Source organism: Phyllostomus discolor, chromosome 5, assembly GCF_004126475.2.
Source record: "Phyllostomus discolor isolate MPI-MPIP mPhyDis1 chromosome 5, mPhyDis1.pri.v3, whole genome shotgun sequence".
In the NCBI taxonomy this organism is placed as follows: Eukaryota; Metazoa; Chordata; class Mammalia; order Chiroptera; family Phyllostomidae; genus Phyllostomus; species Phyllostomus discolor.
In genome coordinates, this window is record NC_040907.2 from 147,613,480 (window position 1) to 147,637,437 (window position 23,958).

Here is a 23,958-nt window from a genome sequence, read left to right on the forward strand (position 1 = left end):
AATTCCAGCTAAGATGGAGGCATAGGTGGATACACCGTACCTCCTTGCACAACCAAGATAGGGAAAACAATAATTTAGAAACAGAATTAACATCCAGAACTGACAGAAAATTGATCTGAATGGAAGTCATACGACCAAGAAGTTGAAATAGACCCGTTCATCCAGACCGGTAGGAGGGGCAGAGTCAGGCAGCCAGTCGCAGGTCGCAGTGTGGAGAGCAGAGAGAGTTGGACCAGGCACATGAGGTATCTGGGGCGCGCAAGACCGCAGCAGGTGGACCCTGAGTGCGCAACTGGCAGCCAACAGAACCCAGTGGAGGGGTGGCACCAGCAGACCCAGTGAGGTGGTGATTGTAAAACAAGGCAGTTCGTGCAACCCAGGATCCCAGTGCTGGGAAACAGAGCCTCGGGACACTGATTGAGGACACCTGTGGGAGTTGAGGCCCACAGAGGGACAACTAGCCTCACAGGAGAGGTCCTTGGAGGGTCCCACAGTGTGCACAAGCCCACCCACACAGGAATTGGCACCAGAGTGGCCCAATTTGCTCGGGGGAAGCTGCAGAAGGGACCAAGGTCCCACGGAGAATGGAGCAAACACCATTGTTCCCTCTCGATCCTGCCCCCACATATGGTGTCACAACCCAGCAACTGGGGTGCCCTGCCCTGGTGAGCACCTAAGGTTCCACCCCTCATATGTAACAGGCACGACCAGACCAAAAAAAAGAGAGAGAGAGATGGCTCAAACAGAAGACCAAATGAAAGCCCCAGAACCCCCATCCTTTTAAGCGACTGAGAAATAGCCAACCTATCAGATGCAAAGTTCAAAACACTGGTGATCAGGAAGCTCACAGAATTGGTTGATTTTAGTCACAAATTAGATGAAAAAATGAAGGCTACAATAAGTGAAATGAAGAAAAATACACAGGGAACCAATAGTAATGGAAAGAAAGCTGGTCTCACATCAATGGAGTGGGCCAGAAGGAAAAAAGAAACCACCACACAGAAAAGAATGAACAAATAAGAATTCAAAAAAATGAGGACAGGTTTAGGAACCTCTGGGACATCTCTAAACGTTCCAACATCTGAATTATAGGGGTACCAGAAGGAGAAGAGGAACAGCAACAAGTGGAAAAGTTATTTGAACAACTAATAAAGGAGAACTTCCCCATTCTGGCAAAGGAAATGGACTTCCAGGAAGTCCAGGAAGCTCAGAGAGTCCCAAAGAAGTTGGACCCAAGAAGGAACACACCAAGGCACATCATAATTACATTAGCCAAGGTAAAAACGAAGGAGAGAATCCTAGAAGCAGCAAGAGATAAGGAGACAGTAACCTACAAAGGAGTTCCCACCAGACTGTCAGCTGATTTCTCAAAAGAGACCTTGCAGGCAAGAAGGGGCTGGAAAGAAATATTCCAAGTCATGAAAGGCAAGGACCTACATCCAAGATTGCTCTATCCAGCTAAGCTTTCATTTAGAATGGAAGGGCAGATAAAGTGCTTCTCAGATAAGGTCAAGTTAAAGGAGTTCATCATCACCAAGCCCTTATTATATGAAATGTTAAGGGGACTTATCTAAGAAAAGAAGATTAAAAAAACATGTATAGTAAAATTATAGCAAACTCACAATTATTAACAACCACACCTAAAACAAAAACAAAAACAAACTAAGCAAACAACCAGAACAGGAACAGAACCACAGAAATGGAGATCACATGGAGGGTTAGCAACAGGAGAGTGGGAGGAGGAGAGAGGGAGAAAAGGAACAGAGAATAAGCAGCATAGATGATAGGTAGAAAATAGATAGGGGGAGAGCAAGAATAGTATGGGAAATGTAGAAGCTAAAGAACTTATGGCACATGGACATGAACTAAAGGGGGGGAATGTGGATGGGAGGGGGTGTGCAGGATGGAGGGGAGTGAAGGGGGAAATGGGACAACTGTAATAGCATAACCAATAAAATATATTTTTAAAAGAATATAGTATAGAATGTATAATTTATGTAAATATTATATAGCAAAGAAAAAGGATGTGAAATGTTATTACATCTGAATGCCTATCTGCTCTTTCCTCTGCTTTTTACCCTTGCTAAAGGAAGGGTAAAGACCACACCCAGGCAGCTTATAAACTATGACTTGTCCTGTGCCCATCCTTCTATGCAAGTCTGAAATTATTTATTTCATGTGTAATTAAAAATATTTTATGATCAGAACTATTATTATTGAAAGAATTATCAGTTTATAAGACATTACCTAGAAAATCCTAATGCAAGTTCAACCAGCTAATAAATATTATACATTTTTAAGAAGCATGTGGTTTGATTATATGAGAACTATACTGTCAAAAGCCACTTGGAAGGACTTCAAGCGAGGTTACTTTTAAAAATGACTATTAGAATTATATATAGAGTCTATGCACTGATTTGTCAAGAGGCATGAAAGATAATCAAATAATTCTACTACATGGTGCATGTCTGGACATCAAAAAATTTTAAGATTTCTTCCTTTTCTTACCTATAGCCATAGACTGAATTAGAAAACAGACCAAATAATAATAATTACAACACAGATTTTTTAAAATCAAGAGATACCTAAGTTATAATGAATCAAACTGTTGATCTATGAACTTCTAGTGTTTAGTTATACGGGAGATATTATTGGGTTGGCCAAAAAGTCTGTTTAGTTTTTTCCATAAAAGACATATTTTTCATTTTCACCAATAACCTTATTGATTTGGATATTTTGAGTACATTGGCTATCTCATGTTGATTGTTCTCAATTAATGTCTCAATTTGATTGCTATCAACTTCAACTGGTCTACCCAACCATTGAGCATTGTCCTGTAAGAAACCTTTAGCTTGAAACTTTATAAACCACTCTTGACACGTTCAATTCATCATAGTGCCTTCTGTATACACTGCACAAATCATTTTTTGTGTTTCAGTTGTGTTTTTACCTTTCTTGAAATAACAATGCATAATGTGCCAAAATTGTTGCTCATTTTCTTCCATCTTCAATATTAAAATGGCTACACAATTCACCAATTTTGATTTTTTTTAAATGCTCATTGATAGTACAGCTGTCACAACACAATCTAACAAAATTGTTTTGAATGAAGTTCAAGACAACTAAATGCTTCTGGAGGCAACCTAATAATTTTAAGCAGCCAAGAAATAAGTCACCATATTTTTACAAGTTAGGTCCTTAGAATTTTAAGATTGTTACTCTCAACATAAGAATGTAAGGTTAAAGACTTCCATTCAAGATGGCAGCATAGACGGGCATGGCTCACCTCTTCATACAACCACATCAAAATTACAACTAAAATACAGAACAACCATCACTCAGAACCACCACCAGAAATCAAGCAGAATGGAAGTCTGACAACTACAGAATTAAAGAAACCACATCCATCCAGACTGGTAAGAGGTGCAGAGACACAGAACAGGCAGGTCCCATACTAACATATGGTGGATAAAAATTCAGGAGGGATCTCTCAGGTTGAGGAGTCCCAGCCTCACACAAGGCCCTCCAGCTCACGGTTCCAGTGACATGAAGGTAAGTACCCACAACTTCTGGCTGCAAAAACCAGCGAGGATTCAATTGGTTGAAGAAACTTCTGGAGCCCCAAGCAGTTCCTCTTAAAGAACTATCACATGGACTCACCTATTCAGACTCACTCCCTCTGAGCTCCAGCACCAGGGTAGCAGTTTGAAAGGCACCAGCAGCATACAAGGAGAAACTGAAGTGTCTAGCAACACGGCAAGCAGAGGCCATCATCCTTTTCCTAAACACTCCTCCCACAGAACTGGCAAGCTGGTACCATACCTAGGACTCCATCATCCTGTCTAACACTGTTTGACGCACGCCCCCCGCAACCTTGGAAATCCCCAGAAACTCTGCCCACCCATCTTATGGGCCTACCCAAGCTATTTTTTTTCCATATAAATGGCTGGTTTTGGTTCTTGCTTCATAACCTCCTAAGTCTTCTCAAATAAGCAACAGCTGGCCTCAGTGAGCTCCAGGACCAGCATTAGTAACAGCTAGCCTTGATTCACAGCTTGGCTTTGCCTGAGACTCTCCAAGTCCAGCACAAGTAGCAGCCATCTCAGATTGCTTTATAGCTCAGGTAAGGTGTCTCTGGGCAAAACACAGGTGGGGGCTGACCTTGGCCTGTACCACTTGGGAAATCCCAGGGCCTGCACACCCAGTGGACAGCTACAGACCACATCAGAGCACCACCACCCTGTCCCTGCACAGCTGATCCTCCAGCTAGAGTGGAGATCCATGGTAAGTGGTCACAGCCGATCCTTGTAGCTGAATGACCTGAGTAAATCCCTCCCATAGATCTACCAACAGCAGCAGCCAAGGCTGAACTATAAGAGGAGAGTGTACTAAGCCCATACAAAGGTGCACCTCGAGTACCCAGCTTGGGTGATACAGGAGGCTATGCCACTGGACCCTACAGGTCACCTACTACATTAGGACACACTACGAAGACACAGAATCAAAGCAGCTCTACTTAATACACAGAAACAAACACAGGGAGGCTGCCAAAATGAGGAGGCAAAGAAACATGGCCCACATGAAAGGAGAGATCAAAACTCTAGAAAAAGAGCTAAATGAAACGGAGATAAACAATCTATCAGATGCAGAGTTCAGAACTTTGGTTATAAGGATGCTTAAGGAATTTAGTAAGGACCTCAACAGCATAAAAAAGATCCAGTCAGAAATGAAAGATACACTAATGGAAATAAAGAACAATTTACAGGGAAACAACAGTGGAGTGAATGAAGCCAAGAATCAAACCAATTATATGGAACAGAAGGAAGCAAAAGCAAACAAACAAACAAAAACAATCAGAACGAGGAGAAAAAAGAATTTTAAAAAATGAGGACAGTATAAGCAGCCTGTGAGACAACTTCAAGAGGTCCAACATTCGCATCAGAGGGGTGCCAGAAGAAGAGCAAGAAATTGGAAACATGTTTGAAAAAATAGTGAAAGAAAACTTTCCTAATTTAGTGAAGGAAATAGACATGCAAGTCCAGGAACCACAGAGAGTCCTAACAAGATGGTTACAAAGTGGTCCACTCCAAGACATAGCATAATTAAAATGCCAGAGGTTAAAGATAAAGAATCTTAAAAGCAGCAAGAGAAAATAAGTTAGTTACCCACATGGGAGTTCCCATAAGACTGTCAGCTGATTTCTCAAAACAAACTTGCAGGCAAAGAAGGGGTTGGAAAGAAATATTCAAAGTCATGAAAAGCAGGGAACTACAACCAAGATTGCTCTACCCAGAAATGATATCATTTAGAATCAAAGGGCATATAAAGAGCTTCCCTGACAAGACAAAAACTAAAGGAGTTTATCATCACCAAACCATTATTATATGAAATGTTAAAGGGACGTAAGAAAAAGATCAAAACCATGAACAATAAAATAGCAAAAAATACAAATCTATCAACAATTGAATCTAAAAAACAAACTGAGCAAACAAGAACAGAGACAGAATCATGGATAGAAAGAGCATTTTGATGGTTGCCAGATGGGAGAGGAATGTGGGGAAATGAGTGAAGAGGTGAGGGGATTAAGAAGTACAAATGGGTAGTTACCAAATAGCCATAGGGATGTAAAGTACAGTATAGGAAATGGAGTAGCCAAAGAACTTATACACATGGCCCATGGACATGAACAATGGTAGGGGAACTGTCTGAGTGAGCAGGGGAGTGCTGGATGGAGGGGTGGCAAAGGAGGGAAAATTCAGGACAACTGTAATAGCATAATCAAGAACATATAATTAAATAAATAAATAATTAAAATGAAAAATTAAAACATAAAAAAATAGGGTAAGGTCCATGAGATGAAAGTTTTTGTTTTAGTCTGTTTTGTTCATAGCTCTATCCAGGCACCTAGAGATGTGCCTGGTATTAAGGTAGGTGCTTAGTAAATATGGGTATTTCTAATCTCATCACACAGGTTTATAAATGAGGAGTACCTGTAAATAAAATTATTTGGGGGGAGAAAAAACTCAATAATTACAACCAAATGAGTATTGTCTATTTAAGTCATCGCCTTGGGTAAGGGGCTCTTGTACACGTTATTTCTATTGCTTAAACTAACTCTGAAACTACACTTCCAGGATTATTTTAGAAACTGCATAAGAAACTTTTCCTTTACCTTTATGTAATATTGGACCTGAAAATATCAGTCAGCTTAACACAACTTACCCTTCTCATTCAGTAGAAAGTGAATTGTGGGGAAGAAATAGGACAGCATTGAAGATCTGCAAAAAATAGGAACTTCAGGCCCTGGCCGGGTAGCTCAGTTGGTCCGAGTGTCATCCCTATATGCCAAGGTTGCAGGTTCAATCTCCAGTTAGGGCACAAACAAGAATCAACCAAATAAATGAGTAAATAAGTAGAACACTATTTCACTTTCTCCATTCCTCTAAAAACCTTTTCCTTTCTTTTTCTCTTCCTTCCTTTCTTTCTAATATGCTGATTTATTATATGTTAATTTCTGTAATTGAAACAAACAATATTGACCTGTCTGGTTCCAGCATCAATTCATTGGGTAAATATAAAATTTCAGGAATACAGTCTTATCAGAGACCCAGAAATGAGAGATAAATCTAGTAATGGAGTTTATAATGTAGAATTAGAGGGTTCTCATTAATTAATTTTGGGAACAAGTCAATAGTGATTATTCATTAGAAAGTTCTAGTATACAGTTTTCTAAGTTACCAAGTAGATGGTATTGAAAAAGACACAAAATAATAAAATTCCTGATAAACAAAACAGATGTTGTTTTAATCACCTATAAAAACATTAATATTTTAGTATGTAATTCTTCCCTCTTTTGTCTATGCTATGTACATGTTTTTATAAAATATGGGATACTGCTCTGACTGGTGTGGCTCAGTTGGTTGGGTGACGTCCCACAAAGCCAAGGATGGCCAGTTTGATTCCCAGTCAGGGAACATGCCTGGGTTGCAGGTTCGGTCCCCTTTCAGGGTGTGTGTGAGGCAGATTTATGTTTCTCCCCCTCTTTCTCCCACCCTTCTCCCTCTTTCTCTCACCCTTTCCCTCTCTCTTAGGCAGGATGGTTCTCAGCCATTGCGGGTGATTCCAAGGGACTTGACTGAGAGTGGTCTGTCACCATCAGGCCAGCATCTGGGAAATGAGTGCCTTGGTCCCAAAGTGAAGAAACTGCAACACATATCACAGCATCCACTACACCTTGTCCTATTACTTTTCCATTAAAAATTCTTTTTAAAAAACCTAATGAACAAAATAAAATAACAAGCAGACGAGAACAAGAGGCATGGAAACATGGAACATACTAACAACAGCCAGAGAGGAGGGGGGAGGGGAATAATGGTGGAAAGAAGGGAAAGGGACCAGTCAAAAGAGCATGTATGAATGACCCACAGACATGGACCACAGTGTGGGGACTGACTGTGCGAGCAGGGGGTGGGATGGGCGGAGGAAGGCAAAGGGGGCAAAGTTGAGACAACTGTAATACATTTTTTTTTAAAAATCTATTGATGGGATTCTGGTTTCTAAAAATTTCTGATCACCCAGACTCTTGGGACCTCAGGGTTTCCTCTGCTCCTTTCTTGAAGGAAAGCAAGTTATTTTATGAGGAAATGTATCTTCTCTGCAATGTGTCCACTTCTGTGAACAAAGAAAGTCAAGCAGAACATTTATGAAAACACAGTGAACTTGACAATGGGAATAGAAGGTATTCCTGGAAGCCCTCAGAATTTTTGAGACAGTCCCATCTCCTTTCATATGGAAGTTAGTTGGCCATTTAGAGTTAAGAAAACCATACAGGTAAGACAGAGAAACTGACAGCTGGTGTGGAAGTTGCGTGTTGTTGCGAGAAGCTGAGAACTCCCAACCCCGTCACTTCCTAGGTGTGTATTCAGAGCAAATTACTCATGCTTTGTCTGGACTTCAGATTCTCCACTAATAAGCCAGCAACATGATTCTTGCCCCAGGTTTTGTAGCTGTGTCTAAAGGTGTGTTAAAACCTCATACCCTCTGAACACATAATCAACCTTTAAACTCATTATCCTGAGGCCTGTTCAAAGACTCCTTAAAAATGGCTCCCATATCTGCCATTGTGTATGAATGGATTAAATGTTGTACTTATAGTGATCTAAATTTATAAGAACTTGATGTCCATTAACAATACTTGCAATACTAAATATGTGTATCTATTCTAAAAGGGTATTTAGATATTCTTCCTATTCCTCATTTAATTTTGCCATTATTTTATTTCCTGATGACTATTAAACTATGAATATATTTTATCAAATATTTAGCTACATATATTCCATTATTGATTATCAATCTTGCTGCTGAACATTCAAAAACTTTTTCCTCAGAAATCAAGATTCCTTTTTATTCACTATTAAGTAGTTAGATGAAAAAAGACAAATTTAAGAAATGAGGACTTTTAGAAAATGTTTGACATTAATAAATCAACATTGATTTACTGTTTCTAATAGGTTGGGAAACATTTCCTAGATAGTTCCTTTGTAGCAATGTCCAGCACAATGCCTCACATATAAAAGGAACCTGAAAACTATTTATTGAATTTATGAATGACAACTATTTAATAAAATCTCTGATACTAACCATTTAAAAATAAGACACTAAATTACTTTGCAGTTTAATGCCAATCATTCCACATTTAAATGTCATTGAAAATAGTGTACCTGAATTCAACAAAATAATTGGAATGCTACAATCATTTGCTACATGTCCTCACTCTTACTTATCATTCATCTTCTCCTCTATCCACCAATTTGCTCCTTACAAAAAATGGGACTTAACTTTAAAAAAAATCAATAAATACTTTTGAAAATTGATGAAACTGGACCCTTTCCCTCCACAAAACACATCAACACTTTACACATCAAGTTTACACAGACTCTAGGGGTGCTTACTTTTCCTGAAGCATGTTCATGACCCTTGCGGGTATCGACCCCCAGTTAAGAAGTGACATTTTACACCATACCTGTGCATATAAGTATATCCATATTTGATGACTGTGTCTGAGACAAGTCTGTGCACACTGTATTATTCAGTTAAATTAGCTTACTGGTAAGCTTGTTGAAGAGAGAACTTTTGTGAACACATGTGTTTTAGACTACTGGTACCTCATTTGGCTTCCCATGGTATTAGTTTACTTTCTAATCAATTACCCCCACACTGGAAAGTCAAATCTGATTATGACTAACTCACTTCAGTCTTAGAAGGTAAGAAGGAAGCAAGAGAAAGGTAAGCAAAAAAAAAAAAAAAAAAGATAGCTAGAAATAGGTGGTAATAGGAAGCAGGTGCTCAAAAGAGGGATGCCCATGTATCAAATGAAAGTAGCTGAAGATATACTTAATCTACTTTATGATTTTTGTTAGATTCCAATAACCCTAATAATTTTAACTAATTGAGGCAAGGGAATATAAATATGAGTAAGTGAAAAAAAATTTTTTGTTCCCTACAAAATCAAGAAGCAATGGGATCTCTATGCAATGTACTAGCTCCATCCTCTAGGAGCTAGCGATGAAATAGGTGTAGATAATCAACTCAAGAGATATACAAAAGATGGGGAAAAGTGTCTCCAATACAACAAATGAACTTCCAAAGCATCCGACATCTTGAGAGTAGCTGAATTTTTATTTCTAGAGACAAATCACTCAAACTGCAACTTGCAGATAAAACTTTTTGGAATCATTTCGAAGTGTGTTTTTACATGAAGGAATGTAGGCTTCACTCTTCCATCTCACAGAAACAAATCTTGAAAATATTCATCAAATTCTTCTTCCCTATTTACAAAAAAGTATACACATTAATTAAAATAAGCAATTAGAGAAAAAAATTACTAGGTGATACATGAGATCAATAGAAATATTTTAATTCAATATTTGCTTATTTTTCTACCTATCGATATATTTCATGATTCATCTATTCAATAATTTTCAGCTTCTACATAACCAAAACTATACCCAGAAATGAAAATCTTTTATATGTTGGTACCTCTCCCTAAATGTAATAACTACCTAAGATTTTACTTTGAAGTACTTCGTAAAATGTTATTTCTTCACTTTTTTGGTTCACTTTATAACTTCTCTGTTCATTCTCATATTAAATTATAGTCTGATCAAGAAATGAGTAAAAAGAAACTTTTTAAAGGAAATATACAAGTGTTACTCCTAGCCAATAGGGAAAATATGCTTAGGCTTCGAGTTTTTCTTACTAGAAGAGTAAAACAGTAAATGTACCAGCAGATTATGTCTAAAACAAAGAACAAAACTCTGAAAAGAGATATTAAATAGTACATTACTGTGTTAAAAATACTATGAAAATTATAAAGTACTAATAAGAATTAACGCTGGGAGCCAGAGCGGTGCTGTGGAAACAGCAGGTTTTCAAGTCCAACAGTGTTTAAGTCCCAGCTCTGTCACCTCTTAGAAGGTGAGCAAGTTACTTAAATTCTCTGGGCTGTTTCCTTTTCTGTAAAATGGAGAACACTGTATTTCCTCATAGGGTTGCTATAAGGATTAAATGTATGCAGAGTTGTTTTTCCTCCTTCTGGGAATGGGGAAATCAAGCTGAATAGTCAAATTCAGTGTACCAGTCTTTAGAAAATGCTCTTTAAACTGGAGATTCACAACTGGACTCTATCATTTTGGTTTTAAATAAATGTAACTGCATCAAGCCATTACAACTATGTCAAAATTGAAAAAAATTTACAAAATCAGATAAATTTGATTTAAAAAAATTATCTGGAACTTGGTATTCCCTGTGCTACTGTCCCTTTCCCCTATCATGACAGAAAAATGCAGTAGACTTCTAAAAATAGTAAGAACTTAAGTAAAATTAGCTGCATCTTTGTGTGAACTCCGATGTTTAGTACTTAATCAGTGTCAAGTTTTTACAGTCACAGAGTTTGGGATTACAAAGCCTTCTTAAAATTTACTTATGTATCTTTATTGCTAAAAAGGTAAGTTGACTGTAAGACCTATTCCATCATTTTCAGCTGTAAAGCTATTCAAGGGGAAGTTATATGGTTGAAAGTTTAGTCAATGATTTAACTAAGATAGCAATATTTTATTTATACCAGTAACTTTTTAATGTGATGTATAATGACCACACATGTGAGAATTCTTTGGCTAAAACAAATAAAACAAAAGGTCAAAGGCTACAGTAAAAAATAATCTTGTTAAAAAAACCTCTTTACAGCATACCTGAGAACACACATTTAGCGTAATCAGCAAGATATTTTATAAGCAGCTTAACTCACTGAATTATGAGTAATTCAACAAGTCTCTTTCTATTATGAACCACATATGCTTAGGGACAAACAAAATGAGACTAAACTTTATTGAGAAGTTACCATATTTGTAGGTATTATACCATGTGCCTTACGTTTTTTATTTCATTAAACTTTAATAATAAACTCTATATAATAGGTATTATTTTATCCTCTTTTAACAGATAAAGTTCAAGTGGTGAACACCCCAGCCTATGACAAAAACTGGTAACATCCCAGCCCATATCCAGACAGCTCTTCCATCCACATCAGAGAAAACGCAGGCAATGAGTTATCTGTCTGTGTGGGCAAAGGGGTGTTGGCAAGTAAACCTGTACACCTGTGTATGTCTTCAAGTAGCTCCCTCCCCTGTACAGATTTATGACAATCAGAACATCATGCATGAACTGCTCTGGAAGCTAGTAAACAACCATTCTCTGAAGGAATCTGAGCAAAATCCAAGTCATCCATTAGAGGTGAGGAAAGATTTACTCACCAAGATGAAGCTGAACAAGTTGGTTCTTTATAGCCACAAACAATGGCTGGGAATAATCTCTGATCTTACCAGGGTAGGTGGTCCTTGGCATTAAACAGACTTTCGTGATGATAAGTTTTTTCATTAACTGTTGTCAAGAGTGGCTGTGGTCATAGCTTCCTTAACTGATAAAAAGGGTATGTATTACCTATTTACGTAAGAACTTACTGTGATTTTTCATCGGTCTCTGGTAGGGGACCCTTCCAAAGTTCAGATTCTGAAGTACTTTCTTCCTCATCAGAGCTTCCTGTTCATGTAAAAGAGATTTTTTAAAAGACGGGAGTATTATAATTAAAATACATTTTGAACTACCCACCAATGCAATTAAATTAACTTCAGATTTAATTGCAGTTTAGCTTCAACTTTTATGGCTCTCTGGAAATTTAATTCACTCTTCCAGACCAATAAATTCTTTCTAAAAATAAATAAATAAGCTGAGGTATACCAAACTGTCTCAGTAAAAAGACCAAGGAGTTAAAAGCTCATGGAAAAACTTAAGTTACACAAAGTAGTGATTCCAATATTAACTCTAATAAAGGAATTATCTCTTGTAATAAACATGGTTGTCTTTGATGTAGTTTCTTATTTTTATTGGCCATACAAAAGACATGCAAGTTAAGATTTTTGTAGAGAGTATACATTTACTTTAGGCTCAAGACCTCAAAAACTTAACTAGTTATGTAGGACTAAGCTAGTTAAATTATGAAAGAAAAGTCAGATATTTTTTTAAATTAATGTTGATTATATTAATTAGAAGAGGCCTGTTACAGTGAAGAAACAGACATTCTCATACATTGTTAGGAGTAAAATTTCTATAAACTTTTTCTTGAGGAAAATCTAGTAATACAGATTAGTTTAGAATGTACATACCCTTTGAGCAGTAATGCTGGGTTTTGGAATTTAATTATTTACTTAAAATAAGCACCTCAGATATACATACAAAGATGTTCACTGTATGATGATAACAACAGAAGTAAACAACCTAAATCCCTATTAATTAGGGATTAAGGATTGGTTGAATAAATACTATGCAGCTATCGAGAGACCTTAGCATATCCGTATGTATCACCATGGAAAAATGTCTGTGATATGTTAAATTTTTTAAGTCACAGAAAGCACGATGTACGGTTAAACATTATGCAAATATCTACATATAGATATATAGAGAATTATATTTGTGTTGTGTATATATGTATTATAAGTTTATAAGGACCACACAGACTGTAACAGTGACTACATTACCTGTGGGCCTGGGATACTTTCACTTTCTACTTTAAGCATTTTCAATTTTTTTGTATTTTAAACAATCATACACTACCTTTGAAGTAACTAAAAATAAGATACACCTATTTTTGAATTATGACAAAATATATGTTTCAAATCAACCACCTTATATTAGTCAACTAAAAATTATCAAGCAGTAAAAATTATTGTGAGGCAATAAAATTATATGCCACAATGTAATCACAGTAGTAAATAATCCCTCTCCAATAATGACCATTAGTCTAAAAAAGAACTGGCACAAACTTGGCCTAGCAGCACAGAACGTCAAACAGCATGTCCCTTAGTCAAACACAGCACAAAAATAAAACAGCACTGATTCGCCACGGTGGTTTTAGCCCTTCACCTGCTGGACTTTGCTCCTTCAGTCAATACGTGTATCTGAACTTTGGTCCTAACTGAATCTGTTCTGGCCCAAATTCTAACAAAAATGGATCAAAAAGAGAGGGATGTATTTCTAATGATATACAAACAAGGATGATAAAATTATAAAGCCTTTGGAACAAGACTCCTACTCAATGACAGCCAGTGTCCCAAACTGAATTATGCAATAAGAATTAAGAGTCTTCCACTTTCATTTTTATGGAAAAAAAAAAGCAAAGAAAAACTACGTAGGCTTAATAAAGTTATCACTATGGTGTAACCCTATTAACGATATAAGAGAACAAATTTTTTTTTCTGGGTTTTTTTTTAAAGATTTTATTTATTTATTTTTAGAGAGGGAAGGGAGGGCGGGAGAGGGAGAGGGAGAGGGAGAGGGAGAGAGAGAGAGAGAGAGAGAGAGAGAGAGAGAGAGAGAGAGAGAGAGAGAGGGAGGGAGAGAGAGAGAGAGAAACATCAATGTGTGGTTGCTGGGGGTTATGGCCTGCAACCCAGGAATGTACCCTGGCTGGGAATCGAACCTGGGACACTTTGGCTCCCAGCCTGCGCTCAATCCACTGAGCTACGCCAGCCAGGGGATAAGAGAACAAATTTACAATGCCTCTGAAAGTGGACAGCAAATTGCAAAAGGCCTTACAACCACCTGCTCTCATAGTCCCGCTCAAAAGTACTTTCCAGATGCCAGCTTTCCTACACCAGTTCTCTGATGCCAGACAACCAAGTTTTCCTTAAAAAATCAAATCAGTTTAGATAACTGTCTCTGAAAGAGCACCTGCTAAAAAACTGGTGAAATATCTTTTGAGAAGTAAGTCTACAATATCGGACTACATGACCTTTAAGGTCCCTTACAACTAACTCCATGAATCTAGCATCTCCTATTTCCCTGAGGGTGACAATAACTACAAATCATTGCTCTGATAACTGCTATAACCTGCCAGAGGTGGGAGGGGTGTTGCTAAAGAAATAAAAATTAGTATGGTGGACAATACAAAATGACCCTCTTGCATCAGCGTCAAACCTATGCAAATCTGTTGGCAAGTAGGGATCAAAATTTAAGTCTTTGACTCTGTGTTGGAAGGGAATCATAAAGGTCTTTAATCCAACCCTTATCCAATGAACGAATCTTTTATTGTAACATCCCTGATAACAAGTGGCCATCCAATCTACACTTAAACATCTGTCTCACTACTTCCTGAAGCAGCACATTCCCCCATTCTTTTCTTCAGCTAGTTCTGACAAGTTTTTCCTTAAATTAAGGCAAAACTCTGTCCTCAGCAATTTCTATCCACAGACTCTAGTTCTGCCAATCAGTCACCTATGGGGGCCCAAGGCAGGCGGCCCCAAGACATCTCACAACAGCACACTGATTATTTTCAGTTAAAATTACTTAGGAAACTGCCAGTGAAAAAACACTCTGACCTTTCTGTTTCTAAAAGCAGGGACTAAATCTTCCAGGTGAAAGGTACCCTCCTTCCCTGCACCTGGGGGGCCCAGAATTCCTTTATTAGAATTAAAGGACCCAGAGCCAAAGAATGTGTGTAAACAAACCTTGTCGCCTCTTCTCTCATTCACTACCTAAGCCCACATTTTGTTTAGATGCCTCATTAACGAGTACCCAAACCTTGCTCACATTCCTTTCTAATGAGCACTTTTTCCCCTTCTGTCAATTTCTTCACTGCTTTATTGTTTCTTTGTCTAAGAACTATAAAAGATACCTGGTTCGATCATTTCTTTGCGCTTCACTTTATGATCTGAACATCACATTATGACCTCTCATGTGCATATGTTTTTCTCCTGTTAATCTAATCTTATGTCGACTTTATTATTAGGCCAGCCATTCAGAATTTAAGAAGAGTGCAGAGGGTGGGGGTAAATCCCCCTGTCCCCCACACACCAAAAATAAGTCTCCCACATAGCAGTGGGTTTGCAAATATCTGGTTTCCACGTCTCCCTCCTGACCTCTTTCCCCCCAATTCCCGCATCTTTCTCCAAGCTAAACATCCACAGTTCCTTCAACCTGCTTCCCACGACACAGCTTCAAGTTGTGTCAATACTGTGGGTTCTGTTCCTGACTGCTTTAAGTTTTCAATTCCCTTTAGAAAGTGATGCAAACCACACACAATTTTCCTCATATTTGAATAAAAGCAGGCCTATCATTTTGATTTTCCTGGTTATTATATGATATCTGAATATCTTGGCCTATTGAAGAAGTGGCAAATCTCCAATTATGACAACAAATCAACAGATCAGACTTCTATAGACTTAATTTTTGGTCTGACCAATTTTAGAGAACAAATACAGAATCTATTTAATGTTTGGTATTTTTCTTTTATATTATAACAATTATAGCTACAGGTTATCAGAGACCTATTTTGTATCAGACACACACTTTACTCAAATGTTATCTCATTAGACTGATAATAATCCAACAAAGTCTCTTTATACCCATTTTACAGATAGAAACGAGACACAGATAGAGCATATCATTTAAATGTGGATTTGTATAATGTATCTGCCAAAATGTACTGAATAGACTTACATTTGACTCACTGATGAACTGTTACTAATCATATAGGTAAGAGGTTGTAGACTTACCAACCTGTGTTTAATCCTAGTTCTGCCATTAATCAACTACTTGATCACAGGCAATTTATATACATGCATACCTCGTTTTATTGTGATTTTCTTTATTGTGCTTCACAGATGTTAGATTTTGTTGTTTGGGTTTTTTTTTTTTAATAAACTGAAGGCAAGACCCTCCACAAACAAAAAGATTATGACTCACTTTATAGTAACATTGGCTTTACTGTGGTGGTAGGGAACCAAACCTGCAATATCTCTGAGGTATGCCTGTAAATCTCTGGGTCTCAATTTTCTAGTCTGCAAAATGGGATATTAAATGCCCATTATTAATATTAAATGAGATAACACAACTAAACCACTTGCCATTGTGGCTGACAAAGAACACTCAACAAATGCAAGTTACAATTCTTTTCCCCCACAGAAATTAGGTTTTTCTTCATATATTTGGTTTTAATAATCCCCATGTCCAATGGGGGTAAAAGCATAACTGAACAGTAACCACATGTAAATGAAAAATGGGATTAGGGAAATTTGAGTTCTGAAATCACTGCCAAGGCCATCTAAGACAGACTGCTGACACCTGAGAGGACATCTGGGTTTGGCATACTGTACATAACAAGGTACATGTCTCCTACTCAGTATGGTAAGTGGCTTTTTGACTGTCAAGTGGGTAGCAGGTCACCTTGAGGTGGATAATGTGTTTCTTCAAGAAACAAACTACACTAGAGGTTCTTCACACTGGGTACAGTATTCTCTCCACTAACAGAAGTCTGACCTAGCAAGAGGTGAAGAGACTTAAGGCTACTTCTGGAAGATGGGGAAGATCACAGGGGCTAAAGGGAGGACTGTGGGGGAAGAAAGAGTACACAAAAGAATGAAAATAAATGAGTAAGTCAAGAACTTTTACTAGTGAAAACGAATTGGAACAGGCAATGTTTTTTTCTACATTAAATAGGCCTTCATACCTCTCATTGCAATGTACTGCTGGAAATGGATAAAAACTAAAATAAAATTTCTCATTTTATCCTGTGTGTTTTTTAAAATATATACATATTTACTACTTCATCCTCAGACAACGTAAGTCTATCAGTTTCATGCCTAGCTATGTCCTGGAAACTGTCACTACACCTCACCCAGTTTAGATGAAGAAACTGCTGATAGATTAGGATTCACATGGGGAGAAAAAATCAGTTCTTTAAACACTGCAAATACGCTGAAAACAAAAATGGTGTGAACAAAATAACTTCTAAGGAATATGTGTATTCCTAAACTAGAGAAATGCCTCCACTGATAATACCCTTCTTCATTACATTTTTAAACAGTAAATCTTTTTTTGAAGATTTTATTTATTTATTTTTAGAGAGAGGGGAAGGGAGGGAGAAAGAGAGGGAGAGAAACATCGATGTGTGGTTGTGTCTCGTGCACCCCCAACCGGGCCTGGCCCACAACCCAGGCATGTGCCCTGGCTAGGAATTCTTTGCTTCACAGGTTGGTACTCGATTCACTGAGCCAAACTACCCAGGGCAGTAAATACTAAATCTTTTAAATAAATTTCTATTTTACTATTTTTCTCAGTGCAAAATTTTGATTACTAAACACTTAAAAATTCTCCTTAAGAATTATAATAAAATGTTAATAATGTTTATATTTGAATGGTGGGCTTTGAAGTATTTACTAATTCTTTTCCTGAGTCTGCCACAGTAAACACATTATTACTTTAAAATCAGAAAAAAATTAATTCCTAACTTTATAAATGTCCAAGTAAGCCTAGATGTCTTAAATATCTGAGTTTCTATAAAATAAGTCCAGATATTGTAAAATGAATTAAATATGCTATTGATTAATACTTTATTGTTAGGCCCTAAGGGTACGGCAAAGCGTTTAAGAAACTGATCACTGTGTTGCTGCTGAGGTGCAAGGGTACTGTTTGTTAGACCACAAATGGATGCCCCCCTTTAAAAACCCACAGGAGGTTCCACTCTCAAAACTCTGCCTAGAAAAAGCTAAACATCCTTTATGTTCTCTTTATCATCGTATGGGTATAATTAATCATTGTACTGGTGGTTTTCTACTTTGGTTTGGTTGTTAGGAAAAACAGTGACAAATCTGTGTTCTACCTTTGCAATCATGCAGGACTTTTTGGTAAACATTTTTCTGTATTAATTTCACCTCTAGCTTTATTTTGCTATTCTATATTATTTTTTCCATTTTTTGATGTCTTTAGAACTTTTTATTGTATATATTTTTGTAAGTCACTGTGAATACTTTGTGGAAAGCTACAGGGAAAAAATATAATAAAATCTGTAGCAAATATTCTATCAAATCTAACCTGGTTTGATCCAATCTTGTGAAAACCTTATAATTAAAAAACTAACCAGTAGCAACGAGTTGCAAACATTTGCTTTTCATGCACGAATCACACACTTCACTTGATCAAAATCACCAAATGACAGACATAACTCAGTCCTGTGCAATAAAAGCAACATTTCTTAAATCTTAAAACCCACCTCCCCAAATCTTTTTCCAATGCAACCCCATCCCTCCATTTCTCTTCCTTCATACTCCATAATGTCAAGTTGAAATGTGTATACACTGCATTCCTGGAGAAAAATCTTATGCTCTTCTATATGTAAAATATGAAACTTTTAAATGTTCTCAATTGGGTAAGAAATCATACACAACTGGTCTTTTTCTGTGATTTTTCTCACATAGTACAAAAATAAAAAATAATTAACATCACAGCAGGTCATAATTCATAGGAAACACAATTGCAAATAACTTGAATCTACATCTTTTTATTAAATGAAGAGATACTTGATACTTACTGTTTACAGAATCTTCTGATTTCTTTGAAGATGAATGTCCTGAAAAGGAAATGGCATTGTTTTGTTAAGAGCCATCTTACAGTGGTGAAACAGTTGTAGCTGTAACCAGAATTCTTCCCAACAGTCTAATTTAATTTATAGTCTTACAGAAAAGCACTTCATGGTCTTCCAATCTTTCATGTTCCTTAGATTCATCTCTCTAATTAAAATGTTAGATTTTTTGGAGGAATTTTTATGCCCTCATATGAAATAGAATACCTAGCACAAAGCTTAAAAAACAGTGAATACCTGTAAAAAAAATCATGTTACTAAAAAAAAAAAAAAAATCAACCTACAATGGAACCAATACTTTATCTATATAGATGTTTAACATCTGTAACATCTGAAAGCCATGTACAAATAAATACTCATTTTTCACAATATTTTTTCAAGGATTATATATAGGTGAGAATTAGTTCTCAGTAACTGAAAATCACATATATAATTATGTCATAAAACTAAAACATTCGATTCTACAATAGTTGTCAAATGATTTCTTCCAAAGGAAAAGTGCAGGTGCTTCTGAAACGTCTAACAGGAGCCCAAGCTTGCCTGGTTCAGTGGATTGAAGGGTGTCAGGAAAGGCCTTTCCAAGGAACAGCTTGTGGATGGGGTGGTGGTGGGAGGGTTAAGACCCTGGAGTTTCTGTCAAGACATTTTACCTAAGTACCTAGTTCATACCTACCAAAGCAGACTGGTCCTCAAGGTCAAGCTACTGATCTGTCTTTCTTAAACTTCCTCTCCATTCATTCAGCCATCTAGATGTTCAATTATCTATCCTTCCATCCACTGATAACCCAGAGCTATGAGAATAGATAGGATCACACAGGAAGTGGGGAGTGGAAGGGAAAGAAGGGAAATTACATAACAGTCTGAGCAACTCCAACATCTAAGGGTAAGTAAGACTGAGGAGGAATTCTAGTCAAAAAAGGTGAGGAGAGGCCAGAAAGATAGAAGAAAATCAAGCAAGCACATGGTTTTGAGAAGGAGTGTCTACAGTCCAAATACAGCTATTAAGCATTTATTAATTACAATTCAAGTTTGGGCCAAATTAAGGTGGTCTGGCATGACAGTAGCACATCAAGATCAATCTAGCTCCAGATAAGAAGATATTAAAGAGTTTCACATGGTTTTCCTATATGTTTGCTAAAAGGTCGTCACTTTCTACTTTATACCATATAAATTGAAAAAAAAAATATCCTGTACCCTGCTATCAAAGTTGCTCTAAATAAAGAATAAATAAGATGTTTCAATTCCATTGTACTTTGGTTTTCTATCTCTGAAGTTGCCTGAAACAATCTTTAAAGTCTCTCATTTTCTCATTGTTTATTATTTACACCTAACATGTGCTAATGGGTCCTGGGGATATATCAATGAGCAGACAGTATCCCTGCCCTCCTTGGGCTTTCATGTAATTGTCATATATGTCATAAAGGAAAAGTTCCAGGGCTGTGATATAATTATCATAGGAGCCCTAATTTACTAATAGATCCATGGTCAGGGATGGAGTCAGGAAAGGATCCCTGAGGAAGTGACATTTAAGCTTAGACCTGAAGGATGAGTTAGGATGGGACTGGGGGTTTTAGGAAGAGAGGAAATAGTATCTGTGTAGTCCCTAATTTAAAAGAAGTTTGAAATTTCCAGAAACTGAAAGGCTATTTGGGTAAAGTGTGAAAGTGAAGTAGAGAGTGATAAGAAAAAGGCCTCGTGTGCCAGATCATTTAAAGCCTTTGGGCTTCGTGCAGGATTTTGGTTATTATCCTAACAACAACAGGACACCACTGCTCTATGGCAAACGGAGTTAGAGGAGGGAAGGTGGGAAGTCAAGACAGTAAAGGAACCAGTAGGGAGAACAGAGATATAGTCCAGAAGAAAAAACACAGTGGTGTGAACCAGGGTGGAGAGAACTTGAGAAATATATAACCTAGGGTAAAACTGGTAGAATTTGGTGACAAGTTTAATATAAATAATGAGAAAAAAGAAAGCATCAAGGATAATGTCCAGATTTCTGATACTGTTCTCTAGGTTGACAGAGATATCATCTACTAAACCATGGAAACTAAAGGAAGAATATTTATAAGGAAGATCACATATATGTATAATCTGAGACGTCCAGCCATCTCTCACCCCAAGTAGCCAGTTACCTAATTATCTGTTTTGAAGGTACTGAATAAATTTTAACAAGAAAGGGATTAATTAGTTCATCTTTTATTTGGACTACGCAACAATTAACATGGTATCATACTATGATATGAATGCAACAATATTATGTAATACAATAATGAATGCCAACAAAATTTTCAAATATTTTAATAGTACATCAGGGTAAATAAAAAATTTTAAAAACTCAAATGAAATTAAAATATATTTTGTAGTTAATGATTAAGAAAGAGACAAAAAAGGCATTCTCCTTCAAATACCATTTCTCAATAAACAATAGTATTTTCTTCTCACCATCTATCAATTTTACCAAGTCAAAAACTTGGCAGCACTACATGCTTAAATATAACATGCAAGAAGAAAAAATATGCACATAAGAATGTAACTTAGCTAAAGATCTTCACAGGTGGAGCAAGGGAGCCCTCTCCTGCCGAGGTAACATTGGAATCAATCTAATTCAACCTACCATTACCTACTTAATTTAAGTTTGATTCACTCTAAGTTACAGCCAATCTGATTCTATAAGGGACTGAAAAAGCAACTAGCGGTAACCTTTATAATAGCTAATTGGGGCAAGTACAAAGCAAACTGCTTGCATGTATTATCTCAACTTCTAAACAATTCCATAAGGTGATTATTGTACTATTATCATGACCATTTTACACATGAAGAACTGAAGGCTTACAAAGCCTAAGGATTACTAGGAAAGAAATAAGTGGCTGACTAATAAATTTGAATTTAATAATTATTTACCCAGTATATGTGCACAGCACCATGCTAGGTTCTGATGACATTTATATCATTTTCTATCATTACAAGAAGCTCATAAACTAGTAAGGAAATCACAGACTAGAACAATTGAAATCACAGTGTTATAATTTTATACTGACCTATAGATTATGTACTGTTTTAGTGGTCAAAGTGCCTTTTACATTCTTGATTCTCCACAATAAGTTCAAGCAGTACAGAGGTCAAGTATTCACATCACCCCTACTTACATAAGGAAAGTAAAACTCAAGAAGTTCAGTAACTTGCTCAAAGTAACAAGTCTCGAAGTGACAAATCCAGCAATCAGAAGGCTGTTTGCAATATAATACCTTCTGCCAAAAATGAACCAAAACCAACCTTGTTCTTGAAACTCCTGTAAGTTACTATAAATTCTTATCAGAATTCTCCAACCAGATTCCTTTCAACCACTATAAAACAGAATTCTAAACGCATTCACCAATTAAATTCTACATTTGAAACACATGGATGATTACACTTCATGTTAAAAAATGTGACTAGATATTATATCCTAATTCCCCTTTACCTTTATCCTTTTTCTTAGAGGTCTCTTCTGCAGAAGATAATCTGGATTTTTTATGTGCTGACTCTTCACAATCTTTTATTTTATCCTTCCTTTTTTTGGACTTGACTTCTTTTCTCCTTTATGTTGAACAACATAAAATTAAAGTTAACTTTTTCAACTGACCTTTACAAAAATTAAAACCAATGAGAAAAAAAATCAAAGTGCTTATTTTTATAATGTAATTTACATAAAGAAATTGTAAATATTTTAGGTTAGTATATTATTTAAGACAATTCTGTAAGACAATAAGCCTGAAAACTCTGAGACAAAAAATTATCTTTTATAAGTTCTCTATACAAACCTGAGAAAACATAAATCATATTTTTACTTATTTCCTTCTTTTTATATTCTATTACTTAGCCACTTAAAAGAAAATTACAAAACAATTTCATTTCCCTCTACATAATTCATATTTGCCTACACTTTGAAAAAAACACATACAACAAAAAGAAACCACTGTGATAGTTCTATACCAGCAATAAACAGAAAATTCTTCTCTTAAGAATAAAAGAATATATTGGGTGGGGCAAAGTAGGTTTATAGTTGTATGGAAAATAATACAATGATTAACAAATAATATTACAAGAATAAACTCTGTGTTTCACAAGTTCACAACTCTGAAACTACTTTTGCCACAACCTTTAGTAAAAGTATTGTAGAATGAAGGTGGAAGGAGTTATTGTTAACTCATATGTCTACTTTGGACTATTTGTCCTTTTACTGTGGTAGTTTTATTCCTTCTAGGCCAGGTTTACAAGGTCCTCAGTGCCATGGCTGGCAAGCAATTTATTTTAATTATTAAGAAAAGAAATACTTTACAGGAAAATATGACAGTGCTGAAGCTCAGACAAGGAAGGGAAGATGATGAGACAACAGAGAGGGTTACTTTCAAAAAATGTATAAATTTTCCAAAAATTAAGGTATGCCAAATATTATAATACTATTTAAGACAGTAACCATTTTTTACCTCTTAAGAATCATTTCAAGTTTGAAATGAAGCTTGAAAGTCAAGCTCAAATAAACATCTTTGATCATTCAGTATCATTGATACAGAGGGAAAATAATGGTTTAGGCTATTCAAGTAACCTAAAACTTTCTGCTAATTTTAAAAATTAAAATATTATTAATTATTTAATATCTATTTTAATGGCTAAAATATTAGGATACATTTATAACATAGCTGATTTTAAAATTAGACTAATTTATATATGCTATAAAGTTGCAGAATCTTACTCTTAGACTTCCAACTGTCATTCAGAACATGAAACCTGACCTCCGCGATCGTGACAGGCCACACAGACTTTGTCTGAACATCTTCGTGCTAAGGACTCCACTCCGTTTGACTCACCATATGCCAGGCTCTGTGCCAAGTGCTTTATATACACTTTCATCTAATCCCCACAATAGCCTTAGCACCCTCATTTTAGAGATGATAAAACTTGAGTCTCACACAGGTGAAGCGGCTTGCCCACAAAGAGGACTAGTAGTG

At 36.5% G+C, this 23,958-nt stretch overlaps 1 protein-coding gene across 1 annotated transcript in view; it reads right to left on the bottom strand.

Annotated features, from left to right (window-relative positions):
- Positions 1–9,655: 9,655 nt before the first annotated feature.
- The window catches only part of LOC114498072 (protein FRA10AC1), a 33,396-nt gene continuing 19,093 nt past the window's right edge, over positions 9,656–23,958 (bottom strand). Inside the window, exons 11-14 of the mRNA XM_028514150.2 lie at positions 22,431–22,546; positions 18,920–18,958; positions 12,018–12,096; positions 9,656–9,827 (exon numbers count right to left, since the gene is read on the bottom strand). Of these exons, the coding sequence (XP_028369951.1) occupies positions 9,785–9,827; positions 12,018–12,096; positions 18,920–18,958; positions 22,431–22,546 (277 nt within the window). The 3' untranslated portion in view covers positions 9,656–9,784. The remainder of the gene's footprint in view (positions 9,828–12,017; positions 12,097–18,919; positions 18,959–22,430; positions 22,547–23,958) is intronic.